We start from the raw sequence: 26,258 nt of genomic DNA, 5'->3' as shown, positions 1-26,258 counted from the left end.
AAGGTAGCATTTCATGTTCTTGAAAATTATGAAATAATTGCTTTATGTAATGAAAAGCTCTTAAATTAGAGATTTTGGTCATTGTAAGTGGATCTACTGCTCAGGGATACTTTGCTGCCTTTTAAAGAGGCAGCCTTTTCAATGACCATTGAAAATTGATGGTACCATGATTATGTTAAGGTTCTATTAAAACCTGTCAGTCTAACATGAGTCTTTGAATTCTGCTATCAAATCAAAATGTAAAAACAAATAATCATGCACATAATCATTAAAGTAAATGAAAGTTTGAACAATATTCCAAAGGTGACACAATTTTGTTCTGTGTTTATTTTCTAACATTGTTCCTGTTTGCAAATTGCTTTTCTTTTTCAATTATTAGCCTAATTTTCTGTTGGCAATGTTGTGTTAAATGCAATATTTGCTTCTTGTGATCAGTTTTTTATTTAACCATTTCCAAGTTTTGTGCATTTGTTTTAGAAAAAACTGATATTGCTCTCAACACAAATTCTGCAGAACTTAACAAGTGTGTCAATTGGTAACCATGTTGGGTTGCTCTTATTTGGTTCACCTCAAGTTTGGTAGTGATATCAATGCTTTTTTCGTAGTTGTGCTGCAAACGTGCCGACAAACCACCCATGTACGTGTGTGTATGTGCTGTGCACCAAATGTATTTGATGTCACTACCAAACTCGATGCAACATAAGGTGTACACTTTTTCAGACTAAAGATGCAAGCACCACAGCAGCAGTGAGCTTTGTTCAAGTAGATTCAAAAGGCACCCAAAACCCTGATAATTGGGTGCATTCATTGACAAAAAGCACCCAATTGGGCGGTTGACCATTTTTTTTACTACATTTCTTTTACACAGTGATCGGCTAACATAGTGGCCATAAAATACTTGGAAAAGGTAATTCAATTTTTCAGAGACAAAAGGCTGTGAAAAAGGAGAAATTGCCATAGAAGACTTTCTACTTGCAATTTTAGCCAAATTTATGGTAACTTTTTCTGAGGTGCAGTGATCCATTTAAACTAGCCTGATCGTGTGATTAAGGCACATGATTGGCAACCCTGACTATATATGTCAATGTAAGTTCAACTATTCAGATCAATATATTTTCATATTATTTTATCATTTTGTCAAAAAAGTATGTCACTGTGTACTTTTTGAGATGCACTACTTTTCCAGATCCTGAGCAAAATTCTCTTCACAAGAAGGTTGAGTTCAAAAAAACAGTTTCATTTGTATTTTGTCTTCAAAGTTAACACTTAACCCAACTATGCTTACACTTATGATAAGGAAGATCACACTACAGCATATGAGCCAACAAATATCTCATTTCTGATGACAAAGTCCAATATCCTCTATAAAACACTCATAGCTTAACAGTTGACCTCTAGTTGTGGAGTATGAGTTTTTGTACTCAACTCATCCACGGGTCATTCCGTGAATGTACAAGCATATTTGGGGTCGAAGGACTCTGTCCTGATAAATGAGTTTGTTTGAGTGCAATATTTAACTGATGAATAAAAGAATGACAAATTTTTGAAGACTGATGTGGGTTATAATAAAGTGGTTATGAATAAATCCATAACACTCTAATGTGCCAGTGGTGTCAAAATGTGATGACAAATCCAGGCTGGTGTCAGATGCTGTTGTAGAGAAAAATGGCCTAACTTTTATCAGGTATAATTTTTGCACATCATTTGAATTCCTTGTCACAACATGAAGAGTTTTTTTTCTGGAAAAAATGGCATATTTTTTATCAGGAATATTTTTGCATATGATTAGAATTCCCTGACACGATATCAAGAGTTATTTTATAGGAAAATTATTTTGAACTTTTATCAGGTATATTTTTGCATATAATTTGCATTCCTTGTCAAAGACATTGAAAAGTTATTGTAATGTTAATTTGATTAAAGTTTTTTTCAGCGCAGCAAAATACTATTGAAAATATTTTCCTTCATCCAACTGTAATTTATTGACTAAAAGAGAGTAATTTGTGTTGGGTTGAGAATGTAGTTCTCAAACATATATACATACTGAGTATTAGGCAAAAAAAAAAAAAGGTTTGTCTCACAAACATTTGGCAAATAAGATATCTCCTGTGCTTTTTTTTTTTTAGTACAAAATGCGTCAATCACTTAGAGCTACTGTATGGCAAAACTAATGTGACACCCTTTTCTCTCTTTTTTTTTGTCAAACAGCATAACCAATGTAACCCAAAACAATAAAACCAAGCCTAATATTTTCAACCTTATATGGTATTATTAGGTCTTTGAAAGATCATGTATTGGATTTCAAGGCAGGATAACTTGTCTTATTTTCATTTTGAATATGTAACAACAGAATAATCGGTAACATTTTTAATAATAATTTTAAGTTGGCTTGAATGTTCATGAATAGAAAAATTTAACACATGTATTATTATTGATGATTTAAACATCTGGAAGTGCAATATATTTTTGAAGTGTGGGCAATATTCTCATAAAGGTCAGTTTAAGGATGGTCATTTACATGGGTTTTAAAGGAGGATGGTCATACACTTGGGTTTTAAAGGAGGATTTTCCAATCAGTAGCCTCACGTTTCATGGTACCAATACTTTGTCCCATCAAAATTTTAATGTTATTACTTTGTACAGTTGTGTCTTTGTGATGGTGTTTTGAATTTAGATGTTTTTTCATGAATTTAAAAAGGGGGGAAATAGGTTCATATGTATTGTCTGATGATGCAATTGAAGACATAGCAAGACACAGTGTAAGACATGTCTGTTTTGAGACGCTTCTCGAAGTGGTTCTTCAAAAGTTTCATTCCTAACCAGGAGACATGAATCCAGTTATTAAGACATGTCTCTATGCAAGACATGTCCAAATCATAGATGTGAACGTCCTCATGTCTCCATCAGAGATATGTCATTTGAAGCCAGTTTTGGACACTTTTTGATTTTGTTTTTTCAGATTTAACACAACTTTGTGGAGGGCATGTGTCAATTCAGCATTAGGCCTATGTCTATGAAGGTGGGACGTAGACATTATTAAGTGAATATGACAAAAAAAGTGATTAAATTGGGCTATTCCATTTAAAATCCACACTACCCCTGTGGAAGATTTTGGAAATACATTTCACAGGGGGAGTATGAATTTTAAATAGAATGAATACTTCCATTTGAAGCTGACCCTCCCTCAGTGAAAGATTTATGTTGAATCTTTCTCATAGGGTGCATGAAATTCAAATGGAGCCACCTAATGTGTTCATTCCTTCTAAAATTCATACTCCCCCTGTGGAAGCTATATTTCCAAAATCTTCCACAGGGATAGTGTGGATTTTAAATGGAATAGTTAGGCCATCTTTCTTTAAACCCTATGACATCAACATAGACTAAACATAATTTTGTTTGGTCGCCATATTGTACAATGGCTGATGTGAGGATATTACCAAAGTGTGTCGCCATATTGTACAATGGAGAATGTGACGATATTACCAAAGTGTGTCGCCATATTGTACAATGGCCAATGTGAGGATATTACCAAAGTGTGTCACCATATTGTATAATGGCCAATGTGAGGATATTACCAAAGTGTGTCGCCATATTGTACAATGGAGAATGTGACGATATTACCAAAGTGTGTCGCCATATTGTACAATGGCCAATGTGAGGATATTACCAAAGTGTGTCACCATATTGTATAATGGCCAATGTGAGGATATTACCAAAGTGTGTCGCCATATTGTACAATGGAGAATGTGACGATATTACCAAAGTGTGTCGCCATATTGTACAATGGCCAATGTGAGGATATTACCAAAGTGTGTCGCCATATTGTATAATGGCCAATGTGAGGATATTACCAAAGTGTGTCGCCATATTGTACAATGGAGAATGTGACGATATTACCAAAGTGTGTCGCCATATTGTACAATGGCCAATGTGAGGATATTACCAAAGTGTGTCGCCATATTGTATAATGGCCAATGTGACGATATTACCAAAGTGTGTCGCCATATTGTACAATGGCCAATGTGAGGATATTACCAAAGTGTGTCGCCATATTGTATAATGGCCAATGTGACGATATTACCAAAGTGTGTCGCCATATTGTACAATGGCCAATGTGAGGATATTACCAAAGTGTGTCGCCATATTGTATAATGGCCAATGTGACGATATTACCAAAGTGTGTCGCCATATTGTACAATGGCCAATGTGAGGATATTACCAAAGTGTGTCACCATATTGTATAATGGCCAATGTGAGGATATTACCAAAGTGTGTGTAGCCTTTAGTTTTCAAGTTTTCTTTTCCTTCCTCTTCTTCTCCTTTTATCTGCCACAAACAAACCACTTGGGAATATTATCAATCCACAGAAGTGGTGGTCAGCCGTGAGTATGAGTGGTGTGCTAAACCGGGGGGAGCTCACTTCGCATGTCTCTGCATGCTATAAGTTATACACTGTTCTGTAATCAATTGTGTTATGTTGTATATTCCAATATGGGCGAAGGCTTGTACGATCAGGTAGTCACCTATGAGCTGTGATTTATTCTGTGTATGATGCGTGGTTCTCATTAGAATTGAAGGGTATCCAACATGAGTGGCATACCATATTGAACAAGTGCTTCCAATATGTTTAATTTGATAGTTATTCTAATATCAATAACTTACTCACTTTTGTTATTAGGTACAAGTATAACATTATTGTTGAAGTTGATTGTTTCATTGTTATGTTTTTGTTAAGTTCTGATATAAGCCTAAATGGTAGAAACTTTTTGTTCAGTCTGGTAGGGGTAGGTATATGTTGCCTGCTCAGTACCAGAAGTGGGTAAGTACGATAGCTGCCCTGTGTAGCTAACATGTGTAGATGAGTACAATATACTGTGTGTAAAATGTTCACAAGGCAGCTGCTATTGTACTTACCCACTTATGGCACTGAGCAGTATAATTATGTTGCATCCTTCTGTATAGAACTGTAGTCATAAACATTGATTACATATTGTTCCAGTTGGAAAGAAAATGTCTTTTTGGATGTGTTTAGTTTTTCTTATTTTTGCAAAATTCATTAGGAGTAAGAAAGATATAACATAAATAACCTATATACCTCATCATATGTATGTTACAAATATACTATCTCACTTGAGTTATTGGTTCAAAGCTAACATCAGTTTATATATTTTACTGGTTATGGGAGCAGTATGGTCTTTAGAAACAGTTGTCCTACTTTGAGAGAGCTGGGAGCTGCCCCAAATGTTGAGGGCACGGTGGCTCAGTGGTTCTGACCTTGGACTCATAATCTGAGAGCTTGCTCGGCGTGCGTGGGTTCGATTCCCGTCCCACCACCGTGTTGCGCCCTTGGGCAAGGCGCTTTGCCTCGTTGCCTCACCCCACCCAGGTGCAATGGGAAGCTGTTAGGGGTAGTCACAGTCATTGTACTGATGGACCCTGCGCCACTTGTAGGCTGCAAATGTGGTTCCGACATATTCTAATGACGGCGGAATAAATGTAAAGCGCTTTGAGGCTGTTTACGGCATAAAGCGCTATATAAATATCTACATTTATTTTATTTATTTAAATATATTTGGTAATGACAAGAACTAGAAGAGCAGAGCCTTGAACAAAGCTAATAATTGGAAGTACAAAATGGCAGCAAAGACAATGGGAATGTCAGACAAAAAAATTGTATCATCTTTTGCAAATTTAGGGTTAACGTAAGTTCGCCTCTGTGAACACATCTCCATGGCATATTAGACCTGTTCTTCAAGTAAGCAATCTTAAAAGCGAAGAACATGTCTAAAAGGACTAAAAAGAATTGGTTAAAGTCTGTTTAATCCAATGTAAGGATGAACTCGCCCAAACTTATAACTCCTGCATCCTCAAATAAAGACCATACTGACTCACTGAATGCATTTGACTTGGGTATTTATTACAGCCTGCTATGTTTACTGTTAATAAGCTCATTGTATAATTAATGTTCATTTCCATTTGGATTATATACATGTTTATATGAACTTGTAGTAGCAGTAGTTTAAGGTATTCAGTGACTTGTTCCTGTCTTTTGATGTTACGTCATAGCAACTCGATTAATGTTACAATGTGTTCTTGATTACAGGATGCGTATCATGGCCATGGAGCAACAGATTGCCAACTTGGCGGGGATGGTACGGTCAGCGTTGTCACCATCGCAGACAAATGGGGAACCACAGAAGAGTCCCAAACCACAGGTATCTGTATACAAAAATTCCATAACAGGAAACATTTTTCACATAAACCAAGAAATTAGAATTAGAGAGTATGGACTCTGCTATGTTCACATGTATGTGGCTCATGTATGACAAAATAGTGTACCTCCATTGAAATTTGGAATTAAATAAAAATACTGGACTTACTATTTTTAGCAATGCTACATTGTGTGTGATACCATCACACTTCATCAGGCAACTGACCTGCTGGACTGGTCACGTTGCGTGTGATACCATCACACTTCATCAGGCTACTGACCTGCTGGACTGGTCACGTTGCGTGTGATACCATCACACTTCATCAGGCAACTGACCTGCTGGACTGGTCACCTTGCGTGTGATACCATCACACTTCATCAGGCTACTGACCTGCTGGACTGGTCACGTTGCGTGTGATACCATCACACTTCATCAGGCAACTGACCTGCTGGACTGGTCACGTTGCGTGTGATACCATCACACTTCATCAGGCTACTGACCTGCTGGACTGGTCACGTTGCGTGTGATACCATCACACTTCATCAGGCAACTGACCTGCTGGACTGGTCACGTTGCGTGTGATACCATCACACTTCATCAGGCTACTGACCTGCTGGACTGGTCACGTTGCGTGTGATACCATCACACTTCATCAGGCAACTGACCTGCTGGGCTGGTCACGTTGCGTGTGATACCATCACACTTCATCAGGCAACTGACCTGCTGGACTGGTCACGTTGCGTGTGATACCATCACACTTCATCAGGCAACTGACCTGCTGGACTGGTCACATTGCGTGTGCTACCGTCACACTTCATCAGGCAACTGACCTGCTGGACTGGTCACGTTGCGTGTGATACCATCACACTTCATCAGGCAACTGACCTGCTGGACTGGTCATGTTGCGTGTGATACCATCACACTTCATCAGGCAACTGACCTGCTGGACTGGTCATGTTGCGTGTGATACCATCACACTTCATCAGGCAACTGACCTGCTGGGCTGGTCACGTTGCGTGTGATACCATCACACTTCATCAGGCAACTGACCTGCTGGACTGGTCACATTGCGTGTGATACCATCACACTTCATCAGGCAACTGACCTGCTGGATGGTCATGTGACAGACCAGTCCAGCGGGTCAGTTGCCTGATGAAGTGTGATGGTATCACACGCAACGTAGCATTGCTAAAAATAGTAAGTCCAGTATTTTGATCCAAATTTCATGTTACTACAAATGGATGGCTGAGAACATTCATCAATTAGTGTACCTCCATTATTTCACTATGTTTTGGAAAAACTTTGATGCATTCATGTTAAAGTTTTGTGTGTAACATGTTTCAAATATGACATACAACACAAAGGACAACTAGTGATTATTAAAATAATAGCTAATATGTGATTTGAACTTGATACCTTCTTATTTTGTGGTGCAATTGCAGCCACATCTCAAACATGCCATACAACACAAATGATAAGGAGACTCCTTAGTTCATACAAGATGGACTTATGTAACCTTCTGTCTTACTTTATCTAATTGCAGCCACCACATAGACCACAGTACGATTCTGGCTTCAGTGACATCACCGGTTTTAACGAAGAGATCATTCAGGCGACGCAAGCACAAACGTCCGAGTCCGCTATGGATGAGCGGAGTGGTAAGCAGCTGCGACCTCCTAACGGTAGAGTATCATTGCTTTCTTGTTGCTATGCACGTATGTCAACGTCATCGTGGATTACGTCTTTATCGTTCCGATGGTGAAGTATACCTGGATACGGGAGTCTTTCAGAGCATGTCAGTCATCAAATTTTGTTATTATTTGTATTATTATTTTTCTGACATGTTCTGAAAATATTCCCGAGCTATGGTTTGCAATATTTTTACTTCAACCTTACTAGTTTCTCAATTGACAAAACAACCCTTCAAAAAGACTCAATTCTTCTTTTGAATTAATCCTTATTTCTTTGAAGAAATATCTAGATTATCATGTTTGAAAACATCTCTTGTGAATATGTTCAATTTAAAAAAAAACTTAATTTTTACAACATTTTCTAGTGATAACATTCCAAAATTGGGCTTTAATATAGTTTAAAGTTGATACTTAAATCAGATTGATCAAGTTTATAAATATAATATAATTTAGTTAACTGGTGATATTTGTACCTGCAAAATTGTTTCACAATTCCAAAAAAAAGAAGAAAAAAATTACATTTCAGACATTCACTTTATTATGTCTGTAAGAAGTTTCAAGTCAAACTCATATTCAGTTTTAAACTTGCCAAGTCAAGATCAAATCAAAATCAAGATACAATTTTCCTTGTGAAGATATTTGCCTACCATAGTTGTTGTGGTGTTGTGTTATGTTGTGTCTTGTGTGCCTGCATGTTTCATACTAAACCCATTTTAGTGCATGTCTTTCATTTCAGCAAGCAAGACCATTGAAGCAGATATTAATGTGGCTGAATACATACCGAATAAGTCCAAATCATAAATATGATTCAGTAGTGCCTAACAAGCATTGATTTATTACATCATAGACCTTAGTGGCATAGCACCACAGCTAGGGCATGGTGGGAGACATGTGCCCCTCAAACAAAAAAGTGACTGGTGCCCCCACAGTTGGGCTTGATTCTCTCTTATTGATCTTATGCTATGGCACTGATAGACTGACATCTTTGTTGATCATCACACATAAAAGTTGCCTAGTTTGAAATTCTAATTCAAGACAATTCAGTCAATGTCTGATAAATATGTTGATTAGCTTACAACCATCAATCTGTATTTCTATGCTGGGAAAAAACAAGTTAATGCTCTGCGTGCTAGTCATACGCTTCATCAACAGAAAAAGTTCAAGTTTTGAAATATTTTCTCAAAATATCAAGAGCTATCTTAAGAACTACTGAACCAATACTAGGCTTGTTTGTACTCATTTTAATGCATTTTTCATGCTGATTCCAAATATGGTTATGAAAATCTACATTTCTGAAATTTTTGAATTTTGATTTTTTTTAAAAATATGTTGTCTGCAGTCGACACCCGCGTGAAGAGAGTTCATGTGAAAACTATTTGTTTCCCACATCATAAAATATACTAAATAAGTATAGCAAACATTTACCAAATTCACTGAGCTTTGCTAAAAGTAAAACTTCCCTTAAAGCGCTATACTGTAGCAAGTGCTTGCCAACCACACATACCCTAGCCACACCCATCCAACTGCCACTTCAAATTAGCCACACCCAAAAAAAAATCAAATCAAGCCCTTAATGTATTATTACAGTGCGTTATGCCAAACCCTAAAGTCCCCTGCACATTTTACACCAAAAGCGATCCAATTTGAATCCATCCATTAAAAAGTAATATGAGCTTTCACACTATAAAAAGCTACTTAGAAACTGTGGTGCAGTGCTTTGTAAACTTCACAGACTCACAAATCAGCTTGCTATTAGAATTCATGGTTTTAACGTTTGAGAAACCGAAGTGCTTTTCATCCATGTTTGAAACACATGCATGCTTAAATCCTGTTCACAGACAGATTTCACAATTAGTTTGTGGTGACCACCTGCTTAATTCTATATCACAAAACACCTGTTGACAGCTTGTGTGTGCAGCATCTGCTATGCAGGTTTGAAGTGAATGCAAGCTGTAGGTGCTAAACGTCAACACGCTAAAGCCATTCAGCTATAGAGCAACACATCTTCACCAAAAGAATTGCATGCCAAATTCTGCTTATTGGGTTATTTCAGTTGGAATCCTGTCACCCCGTATGTAAGACATGAGCTTAATCCCACACACAGGGGATGTAGATTTCAATGATTCAGGTAACTCACACTCCCTTTGTGGGAGATTATGGTCATGTCTTCCATAGGGGATGTATGATTTCAACTGGAATAGGCCTAACCTAATACACCTGCTATAGGGTGGCAAAATTGCAAAATCGTCCTGATTGATCAGCTCACTAGCTGATCAGCTGTTCTAGTCCACTCCTGGGTTGGTACACCATTGCAGCTATTCGAATACTTGTTAGTAAATGCATGTTGTGAAGTAATATGTAATAAAGTCCTACTGGTGACAGACTTGTATAAATGTTTGTTGTCATTCTCATACCATAGAATGGAAGTTCTCATATCAGTAAGTAGCTCATGATTCTTTGCTATATAGAAGTGGGTAAGTTTTGAGAATAGTGAAGTTTTGGGGGTCAGACCCACTGAGTCTTGAAATAAGTTTAAGCCATAAAGAATGGACAGTACTGTATGTGAGAATTTCCATTCCCATGGTTACAGACCTCATATTTTCTCTTTTACTCATACTTTGATCATTCTTGTTTGAATACGTAGAAGGAACAACCAGCACTTCAGTGACACCTCAGCCGATGGCACCGTTCAATACACTTGAATTGCAGAATACAGCAGCAACGCTAACCAAAACAGCCAAAGATTTGAGGGAACAACTACAGTTGATTCGAAAACTACATCTCAATATGGTAAGATATGCATGAAGGGTATGGTAAAAGTAATGGCATTTTCTGCAATAGCTGCCTTATAAACATTTGACAATTTCTAAATTCTATATTGTGCTTACATTTGAAAACTTGACACCTGGCAGCTATTGCTGTCGAGGTGTTTTTGCACAAACCCCTCAGCATCAGAATCAGGGCTCGCACTAAAGACTTATAACCAGCCGGGTCTTTATGAAGAGAAAAAGCCTGGTTATTGAGGAGTTTGTCCTGATTGGAGTGGAAACATGATAAAAAAGAGCTGGCCAAATTTGATTAATTCCATCCCTATTTTACCTGGAAATACCACTGGCTACACCCATGTTTTGCACTAAGGGAGCTGGTTTCTATTGTTCTAAACAATGAAACGTGGTTCAACCGCCGGTCAACCGGCAGTCGAGTTTTGATTTGATCCCTAACATTTTATCAACCTGCCTATTTTGATCACTTGAACCACCAGGATTTTAGCTGACTCAAATGTATTGTACATTTTGTTGACATTTTATGTTCTGCTGCTGAAGGTGATAATTTACTTATAAACCTCAAAGTTACAACTGGATACCAGTATTGGTTATGTTACAATTTGCCCAAAAAATTTACAATACTCAATTGCCAGTTACACAAACATGGCAGAGTCTGTCATCTCTAGTTTTCATTGGTGTTGACCAATAGATCTACATTTTGAGGTAATGAACTTGAGTGTAATGAAGTGGGTAATAGAACAGTGTTATGTGATGAAGTCAAGACAAACAGGTACTTCAAATATCATGAAACTTGTTGAATTATGTCATTAATAATCAAGTGTTTACATCGCTTGAGAAAGAAAATGTCAAATAGTTCATTATAAGGTTGTCGATAGTGTGTCAAAATAGCTTGAAGTGGGTGATTATTACTAATAAATGGAGTTAAGGACTTGTTTGTTTGTCTTGTATCATTTAAGTTATGGGATATTATCAGAGCTGTCATTTGGAGAGCATGCTGTAAAGCTAATTATCGCCTCTTCCATCATACTAATTGTCGCCTCTTCCGTCATTATGGTCCAGTTCAGACGACAGATAACATCATGATTGCCTTTCATTGAGTTGAATTTTGGAATTAAATCTACATTCACTCATTACATGTCATTATTTTGAAGTGGCAATGTGGTATACAAAGTTATTGGTTTTACCAGCTATGTTAAATATCAAAAAGCTGTGACACATTTATTTGGGAACGAGTTATAGTCCGGCAAAGTGATCCACTAAGAATGACAGTCTACAGACATTTGTAGTCTTATTTTTCCTTGTCTGGCGGAATGGTCTGCATTTAAAGACAGACCAGATGGACTCTTGTAACATATTTTTTCCTAGTTTTTGCCTAAGCCATGACATGCACAGTCCAGCATATTGGTCCACTTTTTAAGACAGTCCATAGACTCTTGCAAAGTCTTCTTTCCTTGTTTCTTTGTCTGAGAATGGTCCACTTTATTAAAAATCGTCCAAAGATTCTTGCAAAGTCTTTTTTCTTTAGTCTTTATGTTATCAATAACAGTCTGGCAGAATGATCCACTATAAAACAGTCATAATACTCTTGTAAAGTCTTTTTTCCTTGTTCTTTGCCTAAGCCATCATGGTCTGGCAGATTGATCTACATATTTATTAGACAGTCCACAGACTCTTTGCAATTTTTGTTACCCAAATTTTTGCCCAAGTCATTGCAGTGTGGCAGAATGGATTATGTAAAGACAGCCTATAGACTCTTGCAAAGCCTTTTTTCCCCTAAACAATCACAGTCCGGCAGAATGGTTCACTATTAAAGACAGTCCATAGACTCTTGCCAAAAAAAATTTCCTTGTTTCTTTGCCTAAGAATGGTCCACTATTAAAGATGGTCCATCTAAGACTCTTGCAAAGTCTTTTTGACACTAAGCAATCACAGTCTGGCAGGATGGTCCACTATTGATGACATTCCACAGACTCTAGCATCTTTTGTCCCTTATCTTTGCCTATGCCATCATAGTTTGGCAGAATGGTCCACATTTCGAGACGGTCCACAGACTCTTGCAAAAAAATAAATCCTAATCTTCCCAGCAAACACAAAATGTTTTTACAACAATTTTACAATGATTCACAGGTTATATTTTGGATTTTGGTTTGGGTAAAATTGTTTTAATAATATTAACTGTCGAGTTGTAAAAAGGTCAAGAAAAGTTTTAACATGTTTTGTATGAAAACACACTTCAAAAATATTTTCAAAATGTTTTCAAAATGTTATTGTAAAATATTTTTGCAAACATTTTTTGCCAAATATTTGAATGTTTTCTGGCAACCTTTTTTAACCTTTTGCGAATTATGTCAAAAATGTTTTGTGTTTGCTGGGATCATAGTCCGTCAGAACGGTCCACATTTCGAGACAGTCCACAGACTCTTGCAAAAAAATTTCCTAATCTTTGTCTTAGTCATTGCAGTCTGGCAGAATAGTCCACATGTAAAGACAGTCCATAGACTCTTGCAAATTTTTCTCTAGTCTTTTCCTAAGCAATCAGAGTCTGGCAAAATGGTCTGATAGAATGATTCACAGAGAAATCATAGAGGCCCTGCATGCTTTTATCGATTGCCTCCAAACAAAGGATTTGAACCGATGTCCTTCATGGCGCAGTGCAGTCCATTCAATCAAATGTTGTCATCAACCTATTTGATCGTAGTGCATTTGTTATGTGTGTGAGATGAACTGTCGCGGTAGATTCCAATCATGCTTTTGTTGAATGCATTTGAGTAGTCCGCCATATTTACAGTATGATACGTCGTATGCACAACCTCTATATTTTCATGTATTATAAATTGTTTGTTTTTTTCATTACCACAGGCAAAGGAGATGAATGACTCCTTCAGAAGCACAGCAAACAGAGTGAAGCTTGCTATGGAGACTAACCCTGGATCTAATGAGCATCCATTGAGGAAGCAGAGAACTAGAGTGCACCAAGATTACCTTAGATACGTCCAAGGCAAAGATAAAATTGATAGAGAATTAAGGTTGGTCTTTTTCCATCATTCGAAGATGTTCCAGTTATACACATGAATTGTAGTTAGCCCATGAGGGTTTGTTTAGTCAACATGATCAATGTGAAGAGTGGTCAGTTTACCATGTGTACATCAGGCCAGTAACTTGCAAAGATGAGAATTAAGATCAGTGAAGGCTTGTTATATGATTACTTGCAATAAGTTGACAAAGATAACCTGTTCTACTAAGCCTGACCCACCCAAATTGTGTGTGTTAGGATTTAATTTGTTTTTAATTTAAATGTTTTGTTTTTTAAACCTGTATGAAATGAAAAAGAGCTGTTTTTTGGCTGATGTGATTTTGAAATATCTTTGCCAATTGTCAGATTTTGTTTAGATTTTCAAGCTTTCTGTGATTTTAAGGGTCATTTGGCATCTTCCAGAAAAATAATAAGGGACACGACTTGTCATGTCTATCCGCCTGTAAAGCACAGGTTTTTTCCGCGCCTTATACTGCAATATTCTCCCCTCTTACAGCAATTGAAATGAAAATGTTAGCAAGAAATATTGTAGGTCTAACTATATTATTGATCAATTTATTTGCACAGAGCCTTGGAAGCCGCAGTGGAAGAGGTGCGAAATAATGTTGTAAATAAACACAGTAAAGTGAACATAAAGGAGGTGGATAAGCTAGCTCAGGCGCTGGGTAATAGCAGCAGACATATTGCAGAACAAAAAGGTTAGTAGGTCTGGTGATTATGGGACAACAACTGTGTGTTCTATACAGATTTTCTTACCAATTTTTTGCTGCTGTAGTGTGTGTATTGCGCGAATGTGGATGTCGACTGATGAGTGATCTATGTTTTGTATGTTGTGTAAATGTGTGAATGTGCCTGTATCATCACTCTATTGTTTTGTTTTGTGTGTGAGGGTGTGCATTGCATGGGTAATACTTGCGTGGTATGATATACGCAGAAAACGTGTCGGGTGCGTGTCTATGTGTGTGGGGATTGATAAAGACCTGCAAATGATGATGCGCACATGAAAATAGGAGAGCAAACGAGGACATTCCGCAACCAAGGACATCCATGGTTCCTTCTATCTACCAGCATGTTGCAAACAACATGGGTGGGGTGGGGTGTTTTGCATGTGATGGTATGCTTCAACATCTTGTTTTATTTAGATGGCACTCGCTAGAGTACTGAAGCCAAAAGGACGTCTTCAGGGAAATATTTTTAATCTTTTAAAAATCTTGCTCAATCAATACTCAACAATCATGTTTTCAACAGTTGTTCATGAATGTTTGTGCATATAAATAGTTGTGTTCCGTGAAAGTCCGTCTTTGTGTGTGTGTGACATTATGTGTGTGTTCTGTGAAAATCCATCATGGTGGGGGTGTGTCATTATGTGCGTGCCGTAGTGGATAGGAACACAAATTTAGAATTGTGTGTTACAAGTTATGCATAATGTGCATTTTGAGTATTGTATATAGAATACCATACATCTCTACAAAATCCCCCAAATCAGTTACCTTGTAAAATACTAACCTCTTCATTACTAAAAGTATTAAGAACTCACTACAGCCTGATATTTAGAAATATAATTTGAACTGGTCTCTAATAATCAAATAAAATAATACTGATCATTATGTGGCTTTGATCAACCAACTTGGTTCTAATTTGACTTAACTGCAAGGAAGTTAGTTCTAGAGAGGATGTGTCATATATAGATGATGTGACAAATTTCTACAATAATGATCATTTAAAAAGGTTGTCATGTCCTGTTCTGGTATATTGAAGTATACATGCATTAAAATTCCATAATTGATCTTAAAAACTAAATGCCCTTTGTTGTGACCATACAATTTGTAATATCATCTCTACATTACAGGGGTGTAGCCTGGGGGAGCTGGGAGGTGCAAACTGCCCCCTGAAATTTTTCAGGGATAAAATGGGGATGGCAAAGAGTAAAGTGTTCTTACACTTGCCTGTCATGAGGTAGTGTGTCACATCATCTATTGATTAGATCGCTGTCTGCGATCATTCAGCATGTTATCCAACTTCAAAACAAGAAAAATTAATCCCTTTCTTAGTGATGCATACATTCCAAAACATAAGATGATAATTGATTTGAATAACCTATTATATTCTTGATCATAATCATACAAGAGCATGGTAAAGATAAGTTGTAGTTCCTTAACAATTATGTAAGATATTCCTTGTACAAATATGGGCATGTAGTCTGTATTCTTATGTCCCTTCCATCCTCCAATGAAATGAGACCAAATTGACATGTGACTTCTCTGTATTTGTACGCAATGCTAAATCTTGTGTCATCTATATTTCTTCTTTCTCATGGTACGTATGCCACTCTTATATGTCATGGTCGTGAGATCAGTTCTCTATGGTGGTGTAGCGATTGGAGAAGTTTTGAGGGGTGGAATTTATCATGAATCTGTATAATAATGCACTATCATTTTAAAGGGATGGACACAATAGCCAGATTCCATACTATTTTCACTTCAGAATATTTTCATACGTCCCATATAGTTATCTATCATGTAGTGAATAAGACAGAACCTATGTTTTTTGTGGTCAACAAACAGATCCTAGAACCCGCTGATGTCTTGTCCTTGAATGCTCTTCATGCTAGCCATAGATTTCAACATTTTGAGATATTTTCTCAAAATATCAAGAGCTATTTCAAGAACCACTGAACCAATACTAGGCCTGCTTGTACTCATTTTAATGCATTTTGCAAACTGATTCCAGATATAGTCATGAAAATTTACAATTCTGAAATTTTTGAATAAGAAAAAAATTGAAAATTGTCGTCTGCAGTTCTGGTACAGAAAAAATTTTCTTGTTCCTTGTATCAAAAGTAACTCTTTTCCCGACCCTCAGAACTTCTCCCATTTCGCTACGCCACTGATTCTTTGAGTATCTTTGCCACTATATTCTCATCTGTACATACAATACCATTAATATGTGTAGAGCATTTAGAAATGGATGTTAACTTAATGTCTTTCTTTCAAGTTTTAGCAGTTTGGTATGTTTTTTTTAGAATGTATATAATCCTGCACTATGATTTTAGATGTAGTTCTGATTAAGTTAACTAATATAATTTTGTTGTAATTGAATATATGTACGTAAGTCTATATCATACTGTAGATTATATTTTGTACAATTATATAGAAAGATGCCCTTTCTATTATTTTTTTGTTGCACATTGTGTACAAATAGTCATGATCATTGTGATAATGCTTAAAGCAGCATTTGGAAAACAGGCTGATTGATGTCTGATGATTGCTGATGTCAAATTTCAAGAACAAAATATGTTCCAAACATATTGATGTTGTTGCAAATGGTCAATGTAATGCATCATAAACTTTGTTTTTGTTCATTATCATTATTAGTTGGCAAAATGCCAAATATTAATTCATCTCTTTGTTACATTCGTGTTATGCATGAATTCTGTTGAATGTATCACATGGAAGTGAGCAAATGAGGGCGGCATACATGACTAATTAAAAAGCGTAGAAAAAAAGCGTAGTTATTTATAGTACACTACGCACAGGCACAACACAAGTAGGCCTAAGCCTCATCACACTTTATAGGTTTTTGCTGACCACTACGGCCCCACATCATTCCATAAACAATTTAACAACAATTCAGGGACTTTGCTGCTCCAACCTAGACATTCTACAAATAACCTTCGCAACCAGGATCAGCTCCCCGAGTTTCATATGGGTTACAACGAGACAATTAGCAGTAAGTTCCTTGTCCAGGGGAATTTCAAGCTATCTTAATTTTTCCACAAGAGCATACTAGGCACCACCAGGGTTCGAACCCGCAACCTCTCGCACCATAGTCGCACGCCTTATGGATTGAGCTAACTTGACTGCTTAGCTAACATGACTAATTAACAGTGTAGTGCCATGTCAGCTGATCCATGTTTTATAATTCAAAATAAATTCATGCGTAACACAAATTTATCAAAAAAGACAAATCGATATTTGTCATTCTGCCAAACTCATAACAATTTCAAAATTTACAAGAAAATGCCTTTGATAGCCCCTTTTGATGTATCTATTATTTTCTATGGTTGTTATTTTGGTAACCAGTAGCTGTCTATAGCAGGGTTATATTTGGTGGTTTTCTTGTACATATACTCTTATGTTTTATGTTGACAGGGAATCACCTAATTTTCCACACTTTTTTTCCACACTTCATTTCATCAGTAATTGATACTTTTGTTTCATATTTCATCAGTATAAGTAATACTTTTTTATGTTAAAATATCTTAATTTGATGTAATGTTGTTTTGTGGAAGGTAGAAGGCGTCTCTGTGGCTGGTAACTTTCCTGGTGTAATAATGCACAATTTATAATAATACTTTTCTATAACATTTTTCACCCTGATGTGGCAGTGATGTCAACATGGTTAGGCAACTGTTTCGCACACGCAACTATGCGGCGTCTTTAACATGTGTGTGTTTACGTCAGCGTTTTGAGCGAATTCTAGCAAATTGAAGCTGCACCCAATGAAATGCCCAGTGACGTCACTGCCACACCGGGTGAAAAATTGTATAGATATCTTTTCCAAATATCCACCTGAATTCAGTGGTGGGGGGGGGATGCCCCTCCCGTCCAAACTCTTGCCCCCCTTGCCCCCTTGCCCCCCTAAAAAAAATTACGAAAAGTTACACTTTATGCTGCAATATTGCCCACAATTTGTTGATTTCCCCCCCCCATGAAATTCACTTTGTCCCCAATGCCCACCCCCACCCCCCACCCCCACCCGAAAAAATTCCTGGCACCACCACTGCCTGAATTACACAGTATTGTAAGAAGTGAAGGGGTATTCGCAAAAGAGCAGTAGCTGGATATCTGGACTGAAAAGTTTTTGAGTGATTTTGAGAAATGACGATAACTAGTCAAAGGAGATAAATGAGGTACCTAGTCAGGGGCATGCAAAAATGGGCAGATTATCATGTTTTGGTGGAATTTGAATATGGAAGCATCCAATTGATTTTAGCACTTACTAGTCTTTCAGAAAGCAACACATGTTTACAGCACACTTTGAGACTTCTTTATTGTCAAGTGTATTATTCTCTTCCTTGATTTTTATTGATGTTTGTTGCATTTTCCCCTCTTTTTTGTAGCAATGTTCCCGCTTGTGGCAGATAATATGAAAGCAGTCATGTCGGGTGAAATGAACATAGTTGTACAGGAAGAAAGGCAAGTACCAAGCACTGTTCTTTACTTAACTCCCAAGGGGGGTGGTACTCAGTACAAATGACCATTCAGGGAGGTGGTGAAGTCTCATTTCGGGCCTTTGGTATAACAATGGGCTATTCCATTTAAAATCAACTCTCCCCCTGTGGAAGATTTGGGAAATATCTTTCACATGGGGAGTATGAAGTTCAAATGGAATAAACACATTCGCAGCTCTATTCAAAACTCACCATCCCTCAGATTGAATCTTTCTCTGGGGGTGTATGAAATTCTAATGGAGTTGCCTAATGTGCTCACCTCATTCCATTTGAAATTCATACTCCCCCTGTGGCAGATGTTTCCAAAATCTTCCACAGGGGTGGTGTGGATTTTAAATGGAATAGCCCAATGGCTCCCCTTTCTAAGTCAATTTTTGTATAAAAATCTTTATAGTTTGTTGATAGTTTGTTTGTATTTTTGTATGTAATAACTGGGCCATATGGAAGAACAGGTGAATACTTAAATTTTCCCCTGAATATGGACCCAGTATAAAGAAGAAATAAACAAACAAACAAATATTTTTGAAAAGAAAATAATTTAAGGGTATTTTCCTGATTTATCAACTTTGCAGACTACTTCAGACAATTTCGCATATTTGGGGGTCTTCAAAGGATCTCTGAAAGTCTCTTAAAGAAGAATTTGTTATATCTTTTAGCGCTATTAATTTGGTTAAATATTTGTGTTTTTCTTTGACAGCTTTTTGAAAAATGAACCAGGAAAACTAGATGAATTTTTGAAGAGATGTAAAAAGCTGACAGGAACACTATTTACTCTGAAAAGGTATGTTCAAAAATGTATACTGGAACATGTTGAATCACTTAACATCACAGATCTGGATTGAATCACTTAAGATCATAGGTCTGGATCGAATAACTTTTTGAAATAATTTATGCCTATTTAATATGATAATATCTAATGGGGAGCACGGTGGCCGAGTAATCGGAAGGTTGCAGGTTCGAGCCCCGGCGACGCCATCGTGTTGTGCCCTTGAATAAGGCACTTCTCTCCACCCAGATGTATAAATAGGTACCGGCGTTCTTAAATGTTGTGATGGTAACAGACCCCACAGCAGCATTTTACGGTGGAGTCTGGCCAAATCGCTAACAGAAGAGAGGGGGGCACGCTGTCCTGTAAAAAATGCAGGTTCGACTCCTATTTATAAAAAATATGAACCACTGCAGCCTTGATAATTTTGTCTGTTCCCGCCATCTCTTAACCATCTCTGCAACAGACTTGCCTCGGTCCAAGATCACCGTCCAAACCAGCCAACTATGGTAGAAACCAATGTCACCGTAACCAAGGAGAAAGAAGTGCTGCTAGAAAGAGTTGCCAATCGGCCCGCAATCCAGGCGAGAGGAACGCCAACTCAGTCCAAAATGTTCACACCGCCGCCTAGTAATAATGTACAGACCGTCAGGCCAAAGGTGAGTGGGGGTGACTCCATTACAGAGCAGCTCTTTCATGGTTTAGGGCAGCTTTTGCTTATTTTATGATCCTTTAGATCATGGTTTATGCCACCTGTGTGTTATATTGACTGCTAGAGTACAAAGATGCAGGCTAATTGCATGGGCTGCCTGGAGCGCAAAGGGGTTAAGGGCAGTTAACACTATTATGCACAAAGTAGCCTATGCGGTTGACCTTACTGTGCTCCAAGTAGGTTATCATAATTGATTTAGTCAGTAATTGGTTGATACACAATTTTGGCACCAGGGCGGAGCATAGGGTAACTTGCCTCTCCATCTCATTCTTTGGTTCCTAATTTAAGTAACAAGTTTCAATTTCACCCTCTCCCCCTTGAATTGACTTTCCCCAGTGTCCGACTCCTTCCCTTTAAAATTGATCACCAAATGCCCTTCCACCTGAATAAAAAATGGCTGCCATTGTTGAGCAAGCACATTTATAGTTGGACAAACAAAGGATCTAGTAGTAAGTCAAGTGAGCATAAATCATGATAAATGGGAAATCAAAATTAAAAGATGGACCCTTATACCATGAAAGGGCAGAGAGTAATGTATTGTTGTTCAAATTCATCACACACAGCCAAATAGCTCGTCTATTGTGTGTTACCATAGTACATAATAGTGTAAATCGCATCAGATCCAGTCCAGTCCACAATGATGGGTTACCACAGTACATTAGTTGTAAATATGCCAAATTTCAGACCACTTCACATCACTTCTAAACAGAAGTAGGTACTCATATTAATGCTTTAAACCATTGCTATACCACACGAAATACTGCATGATCACACTCACAGCTGATTCACTATCATGCTTGTAATATGGCAAATTGTTGGTGTTTAGCAACAATATTGCACCATTTTGTCCCAAATCACACATTTTGCTGTTTTGACTGATTCATCTTAACTGTTAGACGTACATGGAGGAGAAAAGCAAGATATGTCCCAAGCCAGGACTTTGTTATTTAGTTTTTATTTTGTCATTTTGTTTATAGGTAACTTTTTTCAAAAGTAGTCACATAAATTCTGCAAAATCAAAAAATAAATAAATAAGTAAATAAAAAGGTTATATTTTGTGTTGGGTAGAACCTGAAAATAAAATGTTGAATTTTAGGAATTGAAATTGCAATTTAGGCAACCAATTTTTTTTTTCATCATCTCTATGTGGTACATTTGATGAGTAATTTAGCATTTTACCCAAATGGCTCGTTAAGAGTGATTTTCACTTGTTCACATTTAGAGATTATGCAGTAGAGGTTATTTGGCTGTGTGAAACACTACTGTCTCATCATAATTCTTTTACTTTATTTTGCTGATGATAACTGCAACTGTACAAATCTCCTAATTCAAAATGCAATATCTGCTTTGTGAACTACCAGTAGATACTTTGTTTTGCTTTGGGAGCCCACTGAGAACAAATATACTCTCAAGTCAAAAGGCAGAATACTGCACTTTTGGGAAGATTAACAGGCAGAAGCAGGGTCCTCTGTATGTATGCCCTGGGTCTGTTTTCGTAATGTTGATGATCAGTAAGATTGAAAGCTAGGACTGTAATGAAATGTCCTTTTCTACTTGCTAATTTGCAATGCTACACAGCTTGTTCAGCGAATGAGGTCAATTAGCCCATCAGGACCCTATTAAGGCAGTACATATGGTACATCAGCAATAAATGGTAAAAGAATTCTGATAAAGAGTGTAGTGATATAATAAAGAGTGACTTTTCCAGTTAATATCCATACACCCCTTGTGGAAGACATGACCTTAATCTTCCACACAGGGAATGTGAATTTTAAATGGGGTGTGGGAGATTAAGGTGGTAATGGATGCATTTTCTAGAAATTAGAAAATGATTTGAGCATGTTTTAAACAGATTAATTGAGTAGGGTAAAGTACACTGATTAATATGCCTTTTGTTTGGAGCAAATCGGACATACGGTTTCCATAATACATCAATTTATATTTTCTTTGTATCCTATTGTTTTTGTCAATAATCAATATAGTTAATGAGCTAAAAGGACTGCAAAGGCTCATTAATATGTAATTTTTGCCAATATTTTGCTAAAAATCAATGCATAAATGTTCAGGGTACTTTTATTTTGCATACTTTTGTCCTGAAACTTGGTCAAAGTGTTTCTAATATGTTCTAATGTATTATATAGTGAACCCGCCTCTAATTAGCATATTTGCATAATTAATGAGCTAATTTGCATAAATGCTAATTAATTATGCAAATATGCAAATTAGGGCGGCTTCACTATATAATATATTAGAACATATTAGAAACACTTTGACCAAGTTTCAGGGCAAAATTATGCAAAATAAAAGTACCCTGAACATTTATGCATGGATTTTAGCAAAATATTGGCAAAATTATATGTAAATGAGCTTCTCCAGTCATTTTAGCTCATTAACTTTATTGATTATTGATAAAAACAATAAGATACAAAGAAAATATAAATTGATATATTTTGAAAACCGTATGTCCGATTGACTCAAACAAAAGGCATATTGATCAGTGTACTTTGCTCTACTCAATTAGTCTCTTTAAAACATGCTGAGAGCACTTTTATAATGCCTCCATAACCACCTTAAGGTCATGTCTACCATATGGGGTATATGGATTTCAACTGGAATAGCCCGATTTGATGAAATATAATGAGAAATTTGATTAATACTTAACCAAATTATTATATGTTATACTTAACAGTGTGAATAAGCTATATGTAGTATTACTCAACTAGAAACTTATAAGAATAGTTACAATATTTCAATTACTTTTAGTAAATTATACATAGTTCAAATAGTTCAGTAACTTTTAGTAAGTTATGCATAATGTATATATAATCTTTACTGTAGAATAGAGAAGGCTTGTAATCAGTCAGGTGATTTTGAGGGAGCAAAAGGGCCAGACACTGAGAAGTGTGTCCCAGTTGAAAGAGAAGCACAATCCAAACGGAGCTGATTTAACATTCATTTTCATTTGATTGTGATTCCGTACAAAAATAATTTTCCAAGAAGTCAGTCTTCTGCCCCCTCTGCACTCTTATTTCTGCTGGGTTGAATTTGACTCCCAACACACTCCTGTCTGATTCCCAATCAACTAGCACTTGGACATGGAATTATAGTGTACTGGGAGTCATTCAGAGTCAAATTTGAACCCACAGAAATAAGAGTGTGCCACCCTGGTTACGTTCCTACAATAGAGAATTGTATTGTAAATCACATTATTTATTTAAATTATAGATTTTAGGCACATTCTCTTTAAGCTTGCACTTCTTACATCTAACTGCACATATTCAAAATGTTAGTATTAATGAATATGAATTATGGTATTACTAGGTCTGATTTCATAAAGATGTGGCAATGCCAACAAAGATGTGGCAATGCCAAAGTACCTGCAAGTGTTCAACTCAATGGGTTTGGGGTTTGTGCAGGTACAAGCATTGGGCTATTCCAGTTGAAATCCATACACCCCCTATGGAAGACATGACCATAATCTCCCACTCAGGGACTGTAGATTTCAAATGGAATCATGAGTGTATGGATTTCAACTGGAATAGCCCAAAGCAATTCAAAGATTGGCATGGTGTCGAGGAAAGGTAAATTCCTGTGGAATCTGAAGAGAACAAAAGAGTATTAAACATTGATGTTCTGCAAGTCCAATGTCTTGTATATGTTCCATATCATTTTGAAATCAGCTCTAGATATAACATGTCTACTTTTACTCCAGTCAGGTACTACAGTGTATAGCTAGTCAAAACACTGTTTCTTAGCTACATACCCTGAAAGGAAGGTTTGCTGTGAAATTTACCATTTGCTTAACAAGTGGCTATCAGCGGTCCCAGAGGGTTGGCTTCTTAAAATTGGTTACTGGTGGTGCAGATGGCATATGCAATGCAGAAATCTGTAGAGTCTCTTATCAGCACTTCCCTGCTCAATTAACTCAACAGAAATGGAGTGGTGTGTGTGTGTGTGGGGGGGGGTCATACATCCTAAAATTGAAATTTGATGTGTGGCTTACACAAAAGGAGGGCAGTATTCAAATAGGCAAAACCTGGCAAATTGAAAAAAAAATTAACCCACTCCATGCAGTGTCATCCATAACATAAAGAATTTCATCGCATCAAGACCAGTCAAAACTTAAGTTTCTAGATGTTTCATCAACCATCAGTTGACTTCATCAGCAGTGTTGCTGTTTTACCTTGCAAAACAAGGTCAAATGGTGATGAAATTCTTAATGTTACAGTGCCATCCTATCGTGTCTGCCATACCTCTAAAAGGCTATAATTGGAAAATGGCCAGTATAATCTTTACAAAATTTATGATGATGCAGCCTAGGTTTTCTTCTGCTTAAGCATAAATCGCTTTTTATAGAATTTGGTAGTTACACTGGCTCACTCAGTTTCTTCTCATAATTCCAAAGTTTCATTATTCTAAAGATGTTTTATTTGGAAATCCATGGATGGTCCACAATTCCATTTCATAATTAACAAAAGGTATAATATTATCCATTAGAATAATGATCCTTCAGAATTACAGGACACTCTCTCACTTGGTATCAGTGTAAACTTGGAAGTCTTAACTCTATTGATCAGTACAGTTCACTTCAGTTCACAATAAGCTAATCAATTATTTGACTTTTTTCATATCTTATTTCAGTCCACTTCAGTTCAGTTTGCAATTTATTCACAGAACGTGACAAACTCATCAAAAGTATGTAATAGAATAGTTATGAAGTATAGATGATTGATTTGAAGTTATAAATCATATTATTGTCTTACCGAACCAAATTTGCACACAAAGAAAATATGAATATTTTCTGCATGAAGAATTCAAAACCCTACCCAATTCTAATCAAATTGAACACAAAAGAAATACCAAAAATTATATGGTTTAAAGTATAATATTTGGCTTCCTATATTTGTACATAGTAATAATATTGTCCAAAACTGTAATTTCCCACATATACCTAGTCAGTTTCCCACATATTTGGTCAGTTCCCACAACCCTGGTCAGTTTGGAGCCTGTACCCTGTTTGTTACAGATACATGTTGAGTGATGATAGGTGCCCATGTTTGGTTGCCAATTGTCCTTACTAACTCAATTCAAATTCAATAAAATAATTCAGTTGTTGACTGAAAGTTTCCCATTTAATGCAAGTAGTTTTAAGTACCCCTGTTATGGTTTTAACTTTATCACTAATACTAATAACTGTTAGCGAGAAAATATTTTTCAAATAATTGTATATAGTAAAGAATATTTGGGTCATTGTAATACATATTTTCGGGAGGTAATAAAAGGAAATTTATAATTTAGATTAACATTATATATGACATGCCCTGTTTGTGTTGTGTGGAATATGGGGTTCACATTCAGGACTGCAGCCCTATACTTGGAAATGCAATTGAGTGAATAAAAAAAAGAAAGAAAAAAGGAAGGTTTTATTTCAAACTCTAATGGTGACCCGCAGGTCAAATTGCTAGAATTGTACATTAAATACAACTAAACAGACACAATGCAATTTGCTGGCAGCAGCTTAATCAGCGCCAATATTGCAACATCGAAACAAACAACTATACAAACATCCAATCCAACCCAACCCCATCCCCCAGTAGGCAATGAGGATAAAGTGCCTTGCCCAAGGACACAACACGTTGGCACGAGCAGGGCTCGAACTCACAACCTATGTATTATGAGTCGGGCGCCTTATCCACTCGGCCACACGTGCTCCCAATGCAAAGGGCATGGAAGTTATGGGACACAGCAGATGTGTGCACTTACATGCACATCTGAAATGGTACATTGTGCTCATTCAATGCCAATTAGAGCTTTTGTATTTATA

General features: G+C 36.8%; 1 protein-coding gene across 1 annotated transcript in view; it reads left to right on the top strand.

Annotated features, from left to right (window-relative positions):
• LOC140150452 (SRC kinase signaling inhibitor 1-like) overlaps positions 1–26,258 on the top strand; it is a 569,935-nt gene that overhangs the window by 523,856 nt on the left and 19,821 nt on the right. The window contains exons 11-20 of the mRNA XM_072172468.1: positions 4,368–4,382; positions 6,104–6,215; positions 7,756–7,894; positions 10,548–10,693; positions 13,549–13,715; positions 14,291–14,421; positions 18,846–18,921; positions 19,654–19,737; positions 20,189–20,381; positions 25,076–25,129. Coding sequence (XP_072028569.1) covers positions 4,368–4,382; positions 6,104–6,215; positions 7,756–7,894; positions 10,548–10,693; positions 13,549–13,715; positions 14,291–14,421; positions 18,846–18,921; positions 19,654–19,737; positions 20,189–20,381; positions 25,076–25,129 — 1,117 coding nt within the window. The remainder of the gene's footprint in view (positions 1–4,367; positions 4,383–6,103; positions 6,216–7,755; positions 7,895–10,547; positions 10,694–13,548; positions 13,716–14,290; positions 14,422–18,845; positions 18,922–19,653; positions 19,738–20,188; positions 20,382–25,075; positions 25,130–26,258) is intronic.

Source organism: Amphiura filiformis, chromosome 4, assembly GCF_039555335.1.
Source record: "Amphiura filiformis chromosome 4, Afil_fr2py, whole genome shotgun sequence".
In the NCBI taxonomy this organism is placed as follows: Eukaryota; Metazoa; Echinodermata; class Ophiuroidea; order Amphilepidida; family Amphiuridae; genus Amphiura; species Amphiura filiformis.
Note: the sequence above shows the minus strand (reverse complement) of the source record. Positions and strands in the feature narration are given on the sequence as shown.